Below are 18,871 nucleotides of genomic sequence, written 5' to 3'. Positions count from 1 at the left end.
GATCTGCCATGGACACTTAATAGTGACTTAGGAGATCTTAGTGGAAGAAAAGTTACTGTTTTGAACATCTGTTCTCTTATGATAGATTATGTAAACCAGTAAGTATTTGAAATTTTTGAAAAGGTGTTTTATTCACACAACAGATTATGCAGTCCTTTTTTTGTTCCTGAAGATGTCTTTAGCAACAAAACCATTGAACCAAAAAATTCCCCAACTTTATTATTCAACTTGTGGGAGTCCTACATTCTGGTTTTTTTTTTTTTTTTTTTTTAATTAAAGTAAACAATTTTATAGTGGAAAAAAGTGCAGTCTTAAAACAAATCCTAGCTTTTAATTAAATTGTAGGCTCTTCAGTTGCCGGTTACACTTTAATCTCATCTCTTAATCGTAGTTTTCTGATGTAGAGTGGTCTATGACTCATTCTGAGGCTAATAGTGTCACAAGATGGGCTCATTTTCCTGTTCCTATGGACAATGGCCAAACAGGATGAACAGCTGCTCCATGTTGGGGAGGTGTGGCCTGCACTTCCTGGCAGGAAGAGATTGTGATGGAAAGATGCTAAGAGTGGAAATTTTTCCACATTAAACCTGTGCCCACCCCACTCCTCAATCTAGCAAGTAACTGGTTTCCACCAAGAGGAAACTTTCATCAGTTATTTCTCTGTTTAGTGTGCATTATTGACATAACAGATGTATTATGATGAGATTCACTTGTGTTGTCTCAGAATATTTTGTAACAAGTAATAAACTAATATACAGTTCAGAACTAAAGGTCATAGTATGCAAGCTAGCAAACTACCATAACTAACAATAACAGCACGTGTGGTGGCTGAATGCAGTCATTTCTTTTCCTTAAGCCAAGCATGTACATACTCTTTCAGTGAGTCTGTTTCACTCTCCCTCCATCCATACATTTTTTGTTCCCTTGCACTCAGTCCCTTTAAATTATTCATACAGTGCCTGGTTCTTATCTTCACCCCTCCCGGATATTTTCCTTCAAATTTGCTTTATAGGCTTCTTGCACGAGAAGTTCATTATGTACAGGCACACACAATCTCTCACATGGACAGATGTAACTCTTATCATAGTTCCTCAGTGATGGTAACATTTGAAACCACCTTATTTTATTTGATAACACCCATCTTCCTTTCCAGCAGAGAGACTTCACATCACTGTCATGGTCCAAATGCTACTGAATTCAGTGACTGTTTTACTAGCCTTCTTGGTCCAGTATTGTTGACTCTCAGTGTACTTTAATATTTTATATTAATGTAGTTACAGTAGTTATAAACATGTATAGTAATGTTTTCCATTTTTCTGTAAGCACAAATTTATAACATTTCTCATGTTTATGTGGTGGTATAGATGGTTTTTGGCTTTGCGCATGATACTAGCAGCAGAGCTATTTAAAACACTCGCACACCATGTGGAATTTAGTCACCAGTCACCTGAAACACATGTGTGTGGAATACCTGAGCACATGGAGGAAACCGCACTAAGTGCTCTTAATAGTTACGAAAGAGCACTGGTAGACAGCCAGTGAATTTTTTTTTTTTTTAAAATACTATTAATGCAGGGGGGGGTGCGGTGGCGCAGTGGGTTGAACCACAGTCCTGCTCTTCGGTGGGTCTGGGGTTCGAGTCTCGCTTGGGGTGCCTTGCGACGGACTGGCGTCCCGTCCTTGGTGTGTCCCCTCCCCCTCCGGCCTTACGCCCTGTGTTGCCGGGTAGGCTCCGGTTCCCCGCGACCCCGTATGGGACAAGCGGTTCTGAAAGTGTGTGTGTGTGTGTGTGTGTGTGTGTGTGTGTGTGTGTACTATTAATGCATTGAATCTGCTTTGTTATACTATATTACAATTAATGCTATTAAATATTTAAGTAATTACATGCAATGTGTATCACATTTAGGGCTCAGGCATGCTAACATTGAAACATCTTCTTGTAAAGACAATTTATGTTGACAAGGGTAAGATGGAGGAAAATTACTTCCATGCAAGTCTGTCACCAGCTTATTATCTTGCTGAGCTAAGGGTTTTTTGCTTCATTTCTTAATTTTCCTTAAAGGTAGTCACTCCCAACCTCCTTGGTTTTTGAAGAAGAAAGATGGAGCTGAAGTTGCACAATAACATATCGGCAACATCCTTCAAATGTGCTTGCCTTTCAGTGGTAGTGTTACTGTAACTTGTTCAAGTATCTTTACACTATAGACTGTTGCGCACTTTGTAAATGTGGCTTGCTTTAACTTAGCATGTAAAATGGCTCAAGGTGAGTTTTATCCATAGTACACAAATGTAATATCACCACTTAAAACAATGACATCTTAATGATAGCCTTGACTGAAATTAATTACTATCTGGTGAATTGTTGGGTTATTGCTGTGATTTTAGTTCGTGTGCATGTAATTTTCTTTTAAATCGGAAATCAAGCTTTTGTTTTATGGGATCTCCAAAAATACCCTTTCACTGGTATTTGCCTCGTATGTTGTCTATTTTGTCAGCTATAGATGTCAGACACTTACGTTTTCTTGTAGTGAATGCAAGTTGGTATTAATGAAATTCTGATTCAATTATGATAAATGTCAGTGTGTTCAAGGTTTGATTTGCTGCCAGAAATAAAATATGGATAATGGAATTTTATTTGCTTCCAAATTGTCACTTCTGACTTCAGCGTCCTGTTTGCTAGATTTTCTTCTACCAGAGAAATGATCCTGACTGAACTGTTACATTGAATAGTTCAGATATGAAAGTTAGTTGAGTTATGTTTTAGTTTATTTTCTTTATTTAGCGGGTGCAGAGTGATTAATTTACCTGACACCTTTGTGCAAGGTGACATAAAATGCTAGACCAAACATATCTTCAGATTTCAGAGGAAACTGGAGTGATCCACTATGTTTAATAAATGCGGAATATCTTGTGAAGATAAATGACTGACATTGAACTTTCCTTTTTTTAGTAGAATTATTTGCTTATTAAATGCAAAGTGGAACTACTTTTGCCTGCTCATGAGTATTGGTTGTCTTGAACCCATAAGTGTTCAAAGGGGTGGCGATATATAAACACACTAAACTTAAAATGGTAAATATTTATTTTCAGTACTTTGTTTCTGAATAGGAAATGTGAGGTTTGCAGCTTACCAAAGGGCAGGGAAGCACCCTGGTGTTAGGTGAGGTGGGTGGAATTGTCTCCAGTTAGCTCCAAAAAGACACCTGGGGTCAAACTGTTGCTGTGGGGAAACTTAACATGGGCTGAGAATTTGCATTTGTTTAGTTGAGGATTGTTTAAGGGACAGAGGTTCTTAATTTTGTCTTCCATTTATCTTTTCCCAGTTGAAGAGAGAGCTTTTTAGCTGATGGCAAAATGTATATGTCAAAACATCCTGCTTTTTAGCCAAATCCATTTATTAATTTTTCTCCAGACAGATGTCCTGTTTCAAAATTTGCAGAATGCCTTGGAATAACATACCCATTGAGAAGCAGTTTGCAAGAATTAAGTGTACTAACATTTACTACTTTTTCATAGACAAATCAGTCTTTGTGTTTGTCTCATCTTTTGCTCAGTTTGTGTCAATTTATTCAAGGTCCTGTGCCTTTGAATTGCGTTGCCCATATTGAAAGCCAGTGGTTTTCTCTAAATAGCTTTAAACCTCAGCTCTGGATTCACCAGGCTAATTAGATATGTTAGGTGCACTAATGTTATTTCACTCTTCTCTGAAAATAAGCCATACCAGCCATTTCTGAGACTAAGCACTGTCTTTGTCTCCAAAACTTTGGCTTGAGAGCAGAGTCCCTAGATGCCTACCTGACACACCCCCCTGCTTCACAGACTTGCCCTCAAAACTGCTGGGGGAGAAGAGTACATACAGACAGTTGTCTACCTGCCTAATTTGGAAACCTGTCCCCAGGTTTAGACCTCCACTTACAGTTTAGATGTTCAACAGTTCTCAATTTCATCATTCTGTTATCAACATCATCTTCATCCCATTAACACTAGTGTGATTTCTGTTTTTTAAAACCAGGCCAGTGCAGTGCTGTTCCCTTCACTAATTCAGTCTCATTAGTGTGTGTGTTATGTGTGGAAGCCTGAAACAGTCACTCTTCCTTCTCCAGTGACTCAAGTGTTTTTCTGGTTGGGCTTTGCTATATATAAATTTTCTTCAAATTTATTGCTGGTTCTGAAACATGTGAGCAAACTATAAAAGGAATGTGCAGCACAAATTGCCTTTGCAAAAATGCACAACAGCTGCAGAAATCTTTAAATTGGTAGGCATATTCCGTTTCCTGTCGGACTGGATATGTCCACTCAATCTTCAGATGGTGATAGTGTTCATTGTGTTTACTTTTGTCTATTGCAGAACAAGGACTGTATGAAATGAAGAAGTTACTACTGCTGCTGTTGGGCTGTGCAGTTCAGGTAACCTGTTGCCAGCGTTTCTGGTAATAAACCCCTATGTTTTTGTAACCATTAGCGGGTGTGTGTTTAAGGTGCGTCTGTGTTCATCTTTTCTTTGTTTGGCAAGTTGTCCTCCCCCCCCAATAGGATTAGTTCATCTGGCACAGACCTGATATTTGAGCGGAGAATTTTTTTTGGTGCTTGTATATGGGCATGGTCATGTTGTTCAGCTTGATTTTCATTTGTTACTGAGTTTTGGATTTTTGTTAAACCTCTGGTTTGCTTGTTTAGAGGTACTTCAAGAGGTGGAAATCCAACATGGGTCCTTCAGTTGCTTGGTGGTGATTTTACCACTATGATACTGAATGCCTCATATTAATAATTCAGATTAAACTAGTTTCATTTCATTTAGCTGTTATTTTTGTAGCTTAGCTATCATCTTCCTGCCAATGCCCATGCAATGCCTTCAGTCATGTTTGAGTAATGGTTCTAGTGATCTCATGAAGAAATGGCAGATTGGTCTGACAAATGTTAAACTTTTTTGTGTCTGTGTGTCTAGTGTGACAAGAAAGAAGAATATATTGAAAAGATCCAGAACTTAGATTTTGATACAAAAGCAGCAATTGCATCTCACATTCAAGAGGTATGTGATTTAATGTCACACATGCAGTCTGGTGACGTGTCCTTTAAGCTTGTCCGTATTATATAGTTGTGCTTTTTCTTTGTATACTTGTACCTCAGCTTATGCAGACAATTAGGACAAAGAAGTCTAACTTGAATTGCTCATATAATGTTTGTGACTTCAACTGTTAATGTAATGCAGCGTCTCAGTGTTCCTCTACGCTGCAAGCATTGGGATTGAGACAGAGAAAAATAGTCCAGATGCCAGACTTTTCTTACCTTTATTTACTTGAGACAAAATTAAAGCTGTCTACTTTAAAATGACTGAATCTCAACAACCCCCTATTCAATGTATTTTGTTATCCTTTTTACATGTATGATGCCACCTTATTCTTGTGCATCAGGTGACTTGCGGTTGAGGGTAGTGTGGCATGAATGAATTAGTCTTTGATATTCAGTGCTGACTGCATGTCCCTGACTGAAGATGCAACAAACTGCTCACAAAGATGGGACCCATTCATTACATAAGCGTTTGTCAGCATCTGCTCACTTTCAATTTTCAATTAAAAGCTTAATAGATACCTACCTTTATGTATTATGCTGTGTATTTCAAAGCATTTGGATATAGCTCAAATTAAAATCAGCTCAGTGGAAATGCCCAACCTTCCCAAAAATGGTGCCATTTTACTTTCAATTCTGAGTACTTCTAGCTAATAGAGGACTCTTCTATGGATCTATTGGGAGCTTTACCACTGGCATATCTACGGGTAGTCCATGGGCTGTTCTGTTGCCTGATGCTTATTTTGTATAAAGGTGACCCACAATCAAGAGAACGTGTTGGACCTGCAATGGGTGGAAGGTGGAGAGCTTTCCCCAGAGGACCTGGACTCCATATCCAGGAACATGGCCTTCCATCTAAAACGTCTGGTGGATGAGCGGGATGACCAATTGGAGGTACTAAACTGGGAGGTTGGCTCACATAAATTTTAAAATAAAAAAACATTAATTTAAATCAAATTTATGGTCCCCCAACATATTTATTTTTTAAATCTTAGGTTTATTTGGTAATATTTCAAAGCACTTAAACTGCTTTAACAGCAAACGATCAGCACACTTAAATGAATAAAATAGATGAATTAAGTGAGATTTATGAATTAGATACAAGGACGCTAGGATAAATAAACTAGTGTATAATACACAAGTTAGCTTTTTAATAAAACATCAAATTAAATTACACCACAACTTTTGTATAATGATGTTGTAGTCCGTTATTCACATACACCATCAGTTTTACTAGAAGTATGGGTTACTTACGGCTCACCCAGCGCAGTGTTCTTGTTGAGGGCCTTAAAGAGAAACAAGTTTTGCTGCATTTTCTGTAGCAAGCCTCTTCCTGAGTTTAGACTGGACAAGTCCATATATACTGAAGACACACTCTGCCTGCAGAGGATGGAGTGGCAGAAAGAAGTTGGTTGACAACAGCCATGGATTTTGAATAAATAACATCACTTAACCATTAAAAATTAACTATTTCAAACAGTATTTAACATTTTCAGAAGGACAACAAATATTTTAGTTTCATGTATATTAAACATTTGCAGTTTAAGAGAACGCTCAAGATTTTTTTTAACACTTTGCTTTAGATTTTTAAAAATTAAAAAAAATGCGAACCCTGATTTCTGCGGTACTATGTATTGTCCCTTGACCTTTTTGTGAGCCCTGGAGCTAAAGGAAGATAACATTCTATTGTGTTTAAGGTCATTGTGCCATTAATGCTACTGAATGATCTTGTCATGAAAATGAGTGAAACCTCTATATGACCAATACTGTCCCCAACGTAATATGTATAGTGTTGTACAGTGTTTTGCCTCAGCCTCTAAGAATTGTCCACAAGACACTTGTGGCTCTGGCAGAAGCTTACAGACCATGTTTTTCAGTTTTTGTTTTGAATAGATTCATACATACCCTTCCTTTAGATAGGTTTACCAGGCTGAGTGGGCAAAGAACAGTAAGTTATCTATGGCAAGAAAGGCAAAAGAGACACAACCACACTTAAAAGGCCCTTCTAGTGAAGGAATTCTTCAGGGCCACTTCCCTTTGAATATTTGCTAATGAAACCCTATACTGCATCCCAGAGCAAGCCTATTTCATTGAAATGCTCTTTGCTGAGCTGTACTGTAAATTATGGATGGGGGGAGGAAATTCAGTTATGACCATGTGATGGTCTATGTAACCACTAACTGGTTCATTTCAGCTTAAGTCTTTGCTCAGCATCACAAATGTGGCCCCAATTCATGGTGCCAAGTGTGAGCATTGTGCACTTTAGTAGTGTTAGGCCAATTAAAGCGGCGATCCTATCTGTGTTTTGGGTTTCCTTTTAATGGAATGATCTCACCTCCCCATGAAGGAGGATGACCTAATTTGTCATCTGTCTAACCACAAACCTGCTGGACAGACTATGAATGTATGATGTGTTAAATGTGGAGTTCTGTGGAATGCAGGGTTTTGTATGCCCACATCGTCACTAGTTTCGTTTGGGTGGAGGTTGGCTTCTTTAGCACCAGTCTAAAACTTGGATTTAGTTATTGTTGCTGCTTGTGTTCCAGGGAAAGCCTTTACATAAGTGTGATTTTTCTTCCATTATTGCAATTTTGTTAATGGATTCTGAGTCATTTGATGAATTGTTGGGGGGGCTTTTGAAAAACACAATCTTTAAGTGTAATCATATGTAATTATTTTTTCTCCTAAATCAGTTGTTTTCGAGTGTCTTTTGTACTTTGCTGCCCCCTCATCAGCCTCTTCGTCCATGTTCCCTGCAGACCATTGTGGAGCTGACCCAGGAACGTGACTGCGGCCAATGCTCTCCTGCAGTGGCCTGTGTCCAGTCCCCTGGGGATTCCCCCAGCATGCGCCGCACTGAGAGCCGCCAGCACCTGTCTGTGGAGCTTGCGGATGCCAAGGCTAGGATAAGACGACTGAGGCAGGAGCTGTAAGTCCCTTCGCTGAATCCCAGTTAGGCTGGGGTGGGGTTGGGGGATTAGACAAAATGTAAGGAACTTTTACCCACTAAAAGTTTCACATTGTGCATGTCTTCACTTAATGCACAATGGTGTCCATCCTAGTTATGGGTTCATGCAAGATTCAAGAACTTCACTGTTTGATTGCATCATATTTTTTTGCAAAATTTTACAGGGTATTACACATTCTGCTTAGAGATATTTGAATTTCTGGTTTATGTTCTATTTGGGGGTTTTTATCAAGTTTGTGATAACTTTTTTTTTTTAGTATTTATCTTACTGGATTTAGTGTTATATCAAATTAGTTCTGAAAGTTGGCGAGCATATTTGTCTGTCTCTTAGTACTAGAGTGAATGACTGAAATCAATTTAAGCCATCCACTGTTCATGTTTGATAAAGGGAGTTCATTATTATGAGTTGAGCTGGTAAGAATAAGACATGACCCTAAAAAACCTTTCTGTGAGGTTTTTGTTGAGGTTGAGCAGATTTTTGGTTGGAAGCATATCTTCCAGAGATGCATAGGGGCTCAGTGAGATCTTGGATTTCTGGCTGAGGTCAGGCAGTGCTTTGACATAACTTCTGGGTTTCCATGCATAAAGTTGTTTTGTTTTTTTTTTTTTTTTTCTCTTCTCTCTTTCCCCCCCCCCCCTCCTGCTTTTTCTATGATTTCTCCCCACGTGTAGTGACAGAGAGCTGAATGGTTCTAAGAATCATGGATTGCATGTGCTCACACTAGCAAAAAGAATGTTCATTTTAAGCAGGATATTAACTCATTGGATTGACTTGCACATGAGCTCTCAAAATGTAACGTGAAAGTTACAGCTGATTGACTTCTAGTCAAAATAACAGAGTGCTGCAGATGTGCATGTCATACAACTGGCTCCTGGGCAATGTGTGCACCACATTATCTGTTTACTGGCTGTTGTATTAATAGCAGTGTGATTAAGCAAATTAACCTCAGGTCTCCAAAGGAGGAATTGGTGGTATTTTTGAGGGAGATGTTTAACTGCAGTTACTTTAGTAACATGGCTGTTGTAGAAGGAAAATAAAAGGTAAATGCTATAGATGTTGCCCTGGATAAAAGGTCCAGTAAATGGTTATGAACATGTTAAGACTGTTCAAAGAGTCTCTGAGTTAATGCATGGCTTGTTGTGCCAGACTCCCTGAATCCAAATGATCGGTCTTGGGGTGTCTGTGAACAGCTGCAGCCAGAATGGGAGCTTGGGTTGATTGCCATTATCGGGCTGACTGCCTCCTCAGCAAGTGGGAGGCCTGACGAGACTCGGCACGCAGGCATCAGGCATCAGCTGTCGGCAAAGCCTGTTATTGCCCTGCCATCTCTTCCCTACAGCAGGGAATTGAGAAGGTGCTCTTTGCATCACCTGCCTTTGAGTTTGGAGGGCTACATTGTCCCCATGGCATGCCCTGGGGCTGGAGTCGGTTAAAGAGAGGCACTTTGAAAGGACAAAGGCATCTATATTGTTTTAATGTTCCATGAAACATTGTTTGCAAAAAAGCACTGTGCAAAATACGTTGCATGATTTGACTTCTGTGATTTTCGTAATGAAGTGGAAGGTCTCATAAGGATGTTGGTGATACATGTGGGTGGCTTGTGCTTTACTGCTGCTATGTGACTGCCTGTTGGTGCAGTCAGTCCACATCATGAACACTTTCTTGGTTTCTCTGTTTGGTTGACAATGGTAGCCACGATCAAGTTCCACCTTATGCATGCTGTCATGTACTAACAGTATGTCTAGTGCATCCTCTCAGGAAATTCACTAGGTGTTGAAAAGGTTTCTGCGGCTGAAACTATGGGTGGTGTCTGTGTGAGACAGTAAAATGCACTAAAATGAGGGCAGAATGAACAGACTGCTTTATGCTGTCTCTAAGGAACTGCAGTGAGAACTGTGGAATATATTCCACCCCCCTTTTTCACTTTAGGGATGTAAATGTTTCCATACCTCTTTGGACGTTTGCTGGAATTCTTTGTAGCTCCTGTGGTTTTTGCTGTTCAGTCACAAGGCTAGGTAGAGTTAAGTTTGAAGCCTTTTGTTTTTGGGTTCAGCCATCTTGTGTGCCACAACCAAATGTATGTGCAGGGGGTGAATTGTGACCTCTTACTTTTGTAAGCATTAAATTATGACCATATCTAGTGCTTTGGATCTCCATGCACTGGCCATTGTCTGCAAGAGCAGCAACCAATAAGTGACGGATTTGCATACCCCCGCATGGTGCCTGAAGGGCTCTGAGTCATGAAACAAGACTCTGATCCACTGTTATAGCAAACACTGAACAGCAACTGGAATACATTTGAATCTAAAGACATGCCTGATTTGCTCCAACTGAAAACCTCATGGCAGTTTGTGTGAGGACAACCTCAATTTCCATCGTTTTTTTATTTTAAAGTTTGACTGATCATTGAGTGAAAAGTACTGTGAGAGAGAACTAGCATCAAGAAAAATCAAATATTTTCACTTTTTAACGAGATTGTGAGCCTGAATTATTAAACAATGTTTTCCCAAAGCTCAAATAGGGCTTTTTATATTTTATTGTGCAGTGGGGAAAGCCAGTTCCTTTCATGGTAGATGTGATTAGAATTTAAAAAAAAAAAAAAAAAAACAGGGAAGAAGCACAACACCTCTGCTTTCTAAATTAATTTCATTTTACAAAAATTGTGAAGGTTGGTCAGATTTAAAAATAGTAATTACTTTTTGTTTGGCCATAAATACAAAATCCAGTAGTAAAAGGAACATAATGTTTGAGCTCTTTTTCTCTGTAGGCAGGTTCTTGCTCTGACTGATCTTCTGAGTAATCCAGAGAGTCTCCCACAAACATAGGGTAATAATGCACTGGTGTACAAGAGGGCTGTGGGACCGACTGTTTTGGAGACAGCCACGTGGGGGCTGCTCCAGTAACCTCCTGCTGACCCAACAGTATGTCCTTGTCCGAAGAGCCCATCTGCTGGGTCAGTAGAGTTCAGGTGGAGGGCAAGGGCTAATGGCAAAACGTTGGATAGACTTGGGACTGAATTTGAGTCCTGAGCTACTGAACCACAGCCTTGCCCTCTACCAACCACCTGCATACTGTTTATTCTCTGCTCCAGAACATCTTAACTGTAATTTCATATTGTTTAGAAATGGATGAACTACCAGCCTATGCTAAAAAACCCTGCAGGTTGTCATTTATTAGTACTGCGGTATCCAGGATTTACTATATAATGAACATATTACACCTGGCATGACGGGAGAGAAAATGTGTGCACAATAGTAGTGAGAGACTGGTAAAGTGAAACAGAACAGTGTGTTCTGGTGTCATGTTTAAAATGTTCATCTTTTTATATACATGCTGTACTATGTGTAAGTACCAGGCTATTTATGTGCCAAATCTACATCTATCAAGTTTCCTCTTGGACTTTACCATAATGGTGAATGTTTTCATTTATTATGGATTATTTGATACTGTGACCCAGGCTTTGCTAGCTCATAAGTCTGTGCTCCATTTGTTTTTACGGTTGACACACTATTATAAAGGTGTAATTCCTTTGCTGAACTGTTTCTGACTAGGGAGGAGAAGACTGAGCAGCTGATGGATTGCAGACAGGAGCTGGAGAGCATGGAGCTGGAACTGAAGAGGATCCAACAAGAGGTACAGTTCTAGATGTGTGGGGGATAAAATCCAGAGATGAGGACACATGCAGTGCTGTGGAAGGGCAGCATATTGGAAGTTACCTTATATTGCAGTGTTGGATAAAACATCTCACACAGCCATGGCTCTTCCTTCTAAATGTCTTCCTTCTGCTGTTCACAGCATCCAACCACTTAATACTGCAACTGTTTTTAGTTGAATTGTCCAGAAACACTCTAACCATGTTTTCTTTCCTTTGGTATAAACTCTGCATAATGTCTTGAGCAAACTAAACTATTGTGCAACTTGGTTTCATGTAAATTGCTGTTAATCAGAGAATGCACTTTGCATGTATGTATGCATTTGCATTCCAGAACATGCAGCTGTTAGGTGAAGCTCGTACAGCTAGGGCCTATCGTGATGAGCTTGATGCCTTGAGGGAAAAGGCCATTCGGGTGGACAAGCTGGAGAGTGAAGTTGGACGCTACAAGGAGAGACTGCACGAATTTGAGTTCTACAGAACCCGGGTGGAGGTACAGCACAGAGCTGGGACACGATTCCAGTCACTTTTAAAACATCTGTGTATCGTGGAAACTGCTTATTGAAGTGACAAGAAGATGTTGTACTTGTGAAAGCTGGCTTGGGTGTATGAGTGTCTGATCTTTTTAACTTCTGGCCTGGGGTTGTGTAGGAATTGAAAGAGGACAACCAAGTGTTGTTGGAGACCAAGACCATGCTGGAGGACCAGCTGGCAGGATCGTGGGCACGTGCCGATAAATTACACGAGCTGGAAAAGGAGAACCTGCAGCTTAAGGCCAAGCTCCATGATCTGGAGATGGTAAAACCCTCGCAACACGGGACTGGACTACCACACTGAGAATGAATCTAAATTCAGAATTAGCGAAATTAAAATGCAACAACAGCAAAAAATTCTGAAGGGCCCCTTGTGATTAAGAGTCTGTATATGAGCACTGCTGTGGATCAGCTGAAACCAGTTTTGATCAGAAATTCTGTGTGTGTTCAGGACCGGGACATGGACAGGAAACGCATCGAGGAGCTGCTGGAGGAGAACCTCAGCCTGGAGATGGCTCAGAAGCAGAGCATGGAGGAGTCTCTGCATCTGGGCTGGGAGCTAGAGCAGCTTTCCAAGACTCCAGAGCACACAGAGGGTAATCACACAGGTCCGGGGGAAGAGGAGGGGGTGTTGGCTGTCAGTGCTTGACAGATTGAATTGGACTTATTTACGCTTGATTGATTAAAGCAATTAAAAAACAATAGTGTCCAGACCCATATTATCCTGGGCCACCCGCTGCTAATTGCTCTTAACTGGCCAATCTGCGGAACAGAGGGTTTAGAGGAAAACTTGAGTGATAATGATTTTAAACAATTTTGGAAGCATGCGTTTCTGCCTTTCCTGTCTCTGAAATAATTCTTGATAAGTAATCAAAGAGTTTATTAGTATTCATTTTATTATCTGCGGTAAGAGATGAGACTTGTACCAGGCTGATCTCATTAAGGTCTCTGCCACTTGTTTGCAGTACCACAGAAGTCACTGGGCCATGAAGTGAATGAGCTGACTTCCAGCCGACTGCTGAAGCTGGAGAAGGAGAACCAGGCTCTGCTGAAGACTGTGGAAGAGCTAAAGGGAACAACAAACCCTGAGGACAGTGCTGTCCGCTTGCTTAAAGCAGAAAAAGAGAACCAGAGGCTCACTGAGAAGGTGAGGAACACAGCCTCTACTGCCTAAAACCTGGCAGATTTCAGCAGTGTTACAGCAGGGCCTAAGTGCTTCTCCTCTGTTTTGGTCTTTGGGATGTGGTAAAATGAAATCCTTGCTGATCTTGAAATCGAAGTCATAAAACGTCAATTTCTGACACAAAAGCAGGACTTGTGTTTATAAAACTTTCTAAATGATTTGATTTGCTCCATAAGTGTTAAGATCAGTTCACATTTCATTCAAATTGAAGTTGTTTCTCTCCAGTTGTACTAGAAGTAGCCGTTAACCTGGTAAGCTGCTTAGGAGGAATTAGATGACTGTGAGCATATTTCAAGTTCTAATCAGCCTACTTGTGGCAACAGTGCAATTTGTCTTTTTTTTTTTTTTTTTTTTTTTTTTTGGTGTGTCTCTCCATGCATGCACACTCACGCACACATAGAAAGAACAGCTGCAGTGCTAAATTGGATAGTTTCAAGCAACCTCATGTTACTATGGCACAAACCAACTGAACACTGATTATTTGCAAATGATAGAGTATCCCTCCCTGGTCTCTTAGCCGTTTTTAATCGGCTCAAATGAAAAGACCGTTAATTGAAGTGGTCACTCACGTTAACGCTCTGCATCACCAGGGGCAATTGTAATGTGAGATGAGGTTAAAGTGATCTGATACTGCATTGCTTAATTTGTGTTTATCATAAATGACATGTTGCATTTAAAGTGGTATATCACAGAAGGGAGGCATTTTCTTAACAGGATGCTTGGGAGTGTCATTTTCCCAAGGTTGTGTATTTGTTAGAATGTTGCTTCTTATGTTTGGAATTAATGATGGGCAATTAAATGTGAGAAGATGTTACAAAAATGTTGAGCAAAGTTGCACATCCTTAAAGTAATGTTGCGTTAGACCTGCCCTTTATATCTGCATTATATGTTCCTCTTTTGGTCTGAGTGAACATTGGAGAATAACTAGATCACTCTCTTTATTCCATGTGGTTTATTCCCTGCTGTGCATAACAAAGTAAGGGCAAAAAAGCCATACCAGAAGTGTTTGCTAATTGGATCAGCTTTGCAGAAGGGATTGGCAAATGAGAAAGCACTTTTCAGCATCACTGCAATTCAGGAAGCTGTCAACAAAATAGTGGGGAAGTACAGATAAGCTGGGCAATATTGAGTAGACTGAGGATATATTGTAATTTATAATATAACAGGGTTAACACTATGCAAAACCCTGCACAATACTACTGTGAACTGAAGCAATGGTATGAGTTCATCATTGCTCCCAAAAAAAACAAATTGATTTGTCTTTGTCCATTCCCATGAACATTTGAGTTTCATAACCTCCATGCCTTTTCCCTGTATAGTTGGAGCAGCTAGAGAGTGAGCTGAATGCTGAGAAGCAGAGCTTGCAGAGTGCAGAGAGCCTCAGTGGGGACTTGATGAAGGAAAAGGCTCAGCTAGAGAGGACCCTGGAGACCCTGCAGGAGAACTCAGAGAGACAGGTGACTTGCCACTCCCCCCTCAAAGTTACATAGCACAGGGAAGAGACCTTTTTACATGTTGGGGCTGTAATTGCTCTAACTTAAACAGTAACCCAGACTTTGGGGTCTTTTACTGTTGGTGCTGAAAACATGCAGGTATTAAGGGCTTATGTGCATTATAAGTTTTGCAACAATGTGATTTTTTTTCCTTCCCCCCCGGTATGAGGACCGTTTTGGGATACCCAGTACAACCATTAGATTTTGGGGCTGGAAACTGGGTCAAAATGAAAAGCATGCATGTTACCAGTGAAAATGGACATTTAAGTTGTGCTGTAAAATGACCTGGGCTGACAAACCCAGTGATACTCCCCATGTTTTTTGGTGTCATAATGCAACATGAACGGAAAAATTTCTTTCCAGGTGAAAGTCCTTGAGCAAGAAAACGAACATTTGAACAAGACCATTGCTTCCCTGCGGCAGCGCTCCCAGATCAGTGCTGAAGCACGGGTCAAAGATGTGGAGACAGAGAACAGGGTACTGCATGAGTCCATCAAAGAGACCAGTAACAAGCTCAGCAAACTTGAGTTTGAACGTAGACAGCTGCGCAAAGACCTAGAATACTACAAGGAGAAAGGAGAGCGGGCAGAGGAGCTGGAGCTGGAGGTACACCGGCTGCAGCGGGAGAATGAAGGTCTACAGAAACGTGTAGCTGCCCTTGGAATCACCTGTGAGAAGGTGGAGACTCTGGAGCGAGAGAATGTGGAGTTGGAGGCTGAGGGTCGGCGATTAAAGAAGAAGCTGGACAGCTTTCGCAACACAGCCATCCAGTTGGAGGCGTTGGAAAAGGAAAATTCCCAACTAGAAGAAGAGAACCTGGAGCTGCGGCGTACCACCGAGGCCCTTCGTTCAGCTGGAACTAAGGCAGCCCAGCTGGAGCTAGAGAACCGTGAGCTAGAGAGCGAGCGGAGCCAGCTGAAGAGAAGCCTGGAACTGCTGAAGGCCTCTTCCAAGAAAACAGAACGCCTGGAGATGAGCTGCCAGGGCCTGGACACAGAAAACCAGCGCCTGCAGAAAGCATTGGAGAACAGCAGCCGCAAAATCCAACACCTGGAGGGTGAGTTGCATGATGTAGAAACGGAGAATCAGAGCCTGCAGAGGAACCTGGAGGAGCTGAAGATTTCCAGCAAGCGGCTGGAGCAGCTGGAGAAGGAAAACAAGGTTCTTGAACAGGAGACCTCGCAGCTGGAGAAAGACAAGAAGCAGTTGGAGAAGGAAAATAAGTGGCTTCGGCAGCAGGCTGAGATTCGGGACTCCAAGTTGGATGAAGACAACCTGCGCATTGTTCATTTGGAGAAAGAGAACCGATCCCTCAACAAGGAGATGAGCATATTTAAGGACTCTTGCTCTAGAATGAAAGACCTGGAGAAGGAGAACAAGGAACTGGTCAAACAAGCCACCATTGACAAGAAGACACTAGTTACATTACGAGAGGTAATGATCCAGGGTGATCTTTACAATGTTGTCATGTTATGAAATTTTATTGAATTTCATTACCACAGAGTTTTGACAGCAAAAATTTGAGAATTGTTCACCAGTACCATTTATCATATGTTTTTATGGTTTTGTGGCTAATGATGATTGTACCATTTTTAATCTTTCTGCTCAATTACGAATTTACAGGAGCTGGTGAATGAAAAACTGAAAACCCAGCAGATGAACAATGACCTAGAGAAGCTAACACATGAACTAGAGAAGATTGGCCTTAACAAGGAAAGGCTTCTCCATGATGAGCAGAGCTCAGATGACAGGTATCTTAGGGGCTCTAACATGCATGCTTGCTCATGCACAGCCACCGCAGGCTGTTAATTCCTACACTCTGACTTGCATCAGCAATCGAGATCATTTTGTTATCCTACCAAGTGCTCTGTTCTAAGAACTGGTGTATGGAATTCAGTGGCTGTTGTCTGTCACACAATCACACTGATGCCAGTAGTGGGGAAGACTTAATCCTTATGTAACTGGCTTCCAGTGGATGAAAGAATATTGGTTTTACCTCCATTTATAAAGTTGAATATTTACTGAAGCAGTTAACCTACTGTATACTGTAGGACGCATAATGTAACTTGAACCTGGAACCATTTGGCACAGGTCCTGATCCTTAACCACTTTACTACCTGCTAAGCTTATTTGCCGATCAGGAAGCTTTTGCTTTTGAGCAATACTCACCTTTGTTGCCTGAAATCTGTCCTGCTGCAGGTACAAGCTGCTCGAGTCCAAGCTGGAGTCTACCATGAAGAAGTCTCTAGAGATCAAAGAGGAAAAGATTGCTGCCCTTGAGGCCAGACTGCAGGAGTCTTCTAACCTCAACCAGCAGCTGCGGCAAGAGTTGAAGACAGTGAGTTTGCACAAAGGCGAATGTCAAAGCTGCATCCTGTCCCAGAACCATAGAACATGAAAACTTTCATAGTTGCAAAATTAATTATCCATGTTTTCTTTTTATTTTGTTGTACTTGCTTCTGACATCCTACAGTTCCAGCAAACTGTACTAGTGGAGATTTGTCATAGGAGTAACGGGTATGCCAGAAAATTCCCTGAACTCTCAATCTGCTGAGTCTGGAATTAAAAGTGCTAATTTAGTTGACCTTCCTGGAATAAAGTTTATAGTCACACTATTTTGAAAGCTGTTGGTAAACTTTGGTGACTTACATGTCCTGCATTCTTTCACCCCCAGGTGAAGAAGAACTATGAGGCACTGCGGCAGAGAGAGGAGGAGGAACGCATGATGCAGAGCTCACCACCTCGGGTTGGAGAGAAAGCACAGGTGGTGAGCAAATGGGAGAAGGAAAGCCATGAAGCCACTCGTGAGCTGCTTAAAGTCAAAGACAGACTGATTGAGGTTGAGAGAAATGTGAGTTGTGAGCAGTTCTATTTAGAGCTTCTGAAAACATGCTTGTTCATTTGTCATCAATTGATATTGTAACTTATACTGTGCCTGTGGCCCCTGTTGCAGAATGCCACCTTGCAGGCAGAAAAGCAGGCACTGCGCACACAGCTGAAGCAGCTGGAGGCCCAGAGTGAAAACTTGCAGGCACAGATTCTAGCCTTGCAGAGGCAAACAGCCTCACTGCAGGAGAACAACACAACACTGCAGACACAAAATGCCAAGCTGCAGGTGAGCACACAATCTCCATCTGTGTTCACCAACCCCCTGCACAGGGGGAAGACAGCAGGGTCTCCCATGAAAGATTACTGAACTTCATCCTGCTGAAACAGCAGCAGTACACTGATGTCGATAATTTTTCTGGACTATTTCAGGCTAGCATCACTATTCCTATGTTTACAGTTGTAACCTTAGCGTTATAGCTGTAAAGACTGAAAATTGTATGTTTTTGGGATTTTTTTTTTGTGGCTCCTATATCCATGATGTACATTTCACAAATAATTTTCATGGAAAATTCTAGGCCAGCCAGAGTGCATCAAAGTATTTAGTGTAATCTTTGAGATGGCACACTTTGTAGACACAGTCCCCCTGTTGGCCATAACCAGTATTCTGAGACCAGGATGGCATTTTGCCTGTTTGACATTTCACCAATTAAAGGCCATCATCAATAGGTCTGTGCAGTGCATTTCCGGCTTATTCTGATTTCACTTTATTGGTGCCTTTCCTCTGTCTGTAGGTGGAAAACTCCACCCTGAATTCTCAGAGCGCTGCCCTGCTGGCACAGAATGCCCAGCTTCAGAGCCAACAGTCTAGCACAGAAAGTGAGAAAGAAAGCGCAGTGCGGGAGAGAGAGGAATTGCGGGCCACCTATGAGTTGCTTTTACGTGACCATGAGAAGCTGGCTGCGCTACATGAGCGCCAGGCCATAGAGTACGAGGCGCTCATCAGCAAGCACGGTGGCTTGAAGTCAGCACACAAGAGTCTAGAGCTGGAGCACCGTGAACTGGAGGACCGGTAGGAACAGGCTGCCTACCCCATTGGACCCTTCTGCATGTACTGCATGCAAATTAAATGAGCAATTTTGAAATAA

General features: G+C 41.3%; 1 protein-coding gene across 8 annotated transcripts in view; it reads left to right on the top strand.

Annotated features, from left to right (window-relative positions):
- Positions 1-18,871, top strand: part of ccdc88ab (coiled-coil domain containing 88Ab) — a 57,495-nt gene that overhangs the window by 24,788 nt on the left and 13,836 nt on the right. For all 8 annotated transcript variants that reach the window (XM_018749507.2, XM_018749501.2, XM_018749506.2 and 5 more), the window contains exons 5-20: positions 4,349-4,407; positions 4,946-5,029; positions 5,821-5,961; positions 7,827-7,996; positions 11,588-11,669; positions 12,023-12,181; positions 12,340-12,486; positions 12,673-12,817; positions 13,187-13,368; positions 14,724-14,861; positions 15,261-16,331; positions 16,521-16,648; positions 17,097-17,235; positions 17,572-17,748; positions 17,851-18,012; positions 18,518-18,795. In XM_018749507.2, coding sequence (XP_018605023.2) covers positions 4,349-4,407; positions 4,946-5,029; positions 5,821-5,961; positions 7,827-7,996; positions 11,588-11,669; positions 12,023-12,181; positions 12,340-12,486; positions 12,673-12,817; positions 13,187-13,368; positions 14,724-14,861; positions 15,261-16,331; positions 16,521-16,648; positions 17,097-17,235; positions 17,572-17,748; positions 17,851-18,012; positions 18,518-18,795 — 3,262 coding nt within the window. The remainder of the gene's footprint in view (positions 1-4,348; positions 4,408-4,945; positions 5,030-5,820; positions 5,962-7,826; positions 7,997-11,587; positions 11,670-12,022; positions 12,182-12,339; positions 12,487-12,672; positions 12,818-13,186; positions 13,369-14,723; positions 14,862-15,260; positions 16,332-16,520; positions 16,649-17,096; positions 17,236-17,571; positions 17,749-17,850; positions 18,013-18,517; positions 18,796-18,871) is intronic.

Source organism: Scleropages formosus, chromosome 4 (assembly GCF_900964775.1).
Source record: "Scleropages formosus chromosome 4, fSclFor1.1, whole genome shotgun sequence".
NCBI classification, from domain to species: Eukaryota; Metazoa; Chordata; class Actinopteri; order Osteoglossiformes; family Osteoglossidae; genus Scleropages; species Scleropages formosus.
The sequence above is the reverse complement of the archived record's forward strand: the minus strand, read 5'-3'. Positions and strand labels throughout refer to the sequence as shown.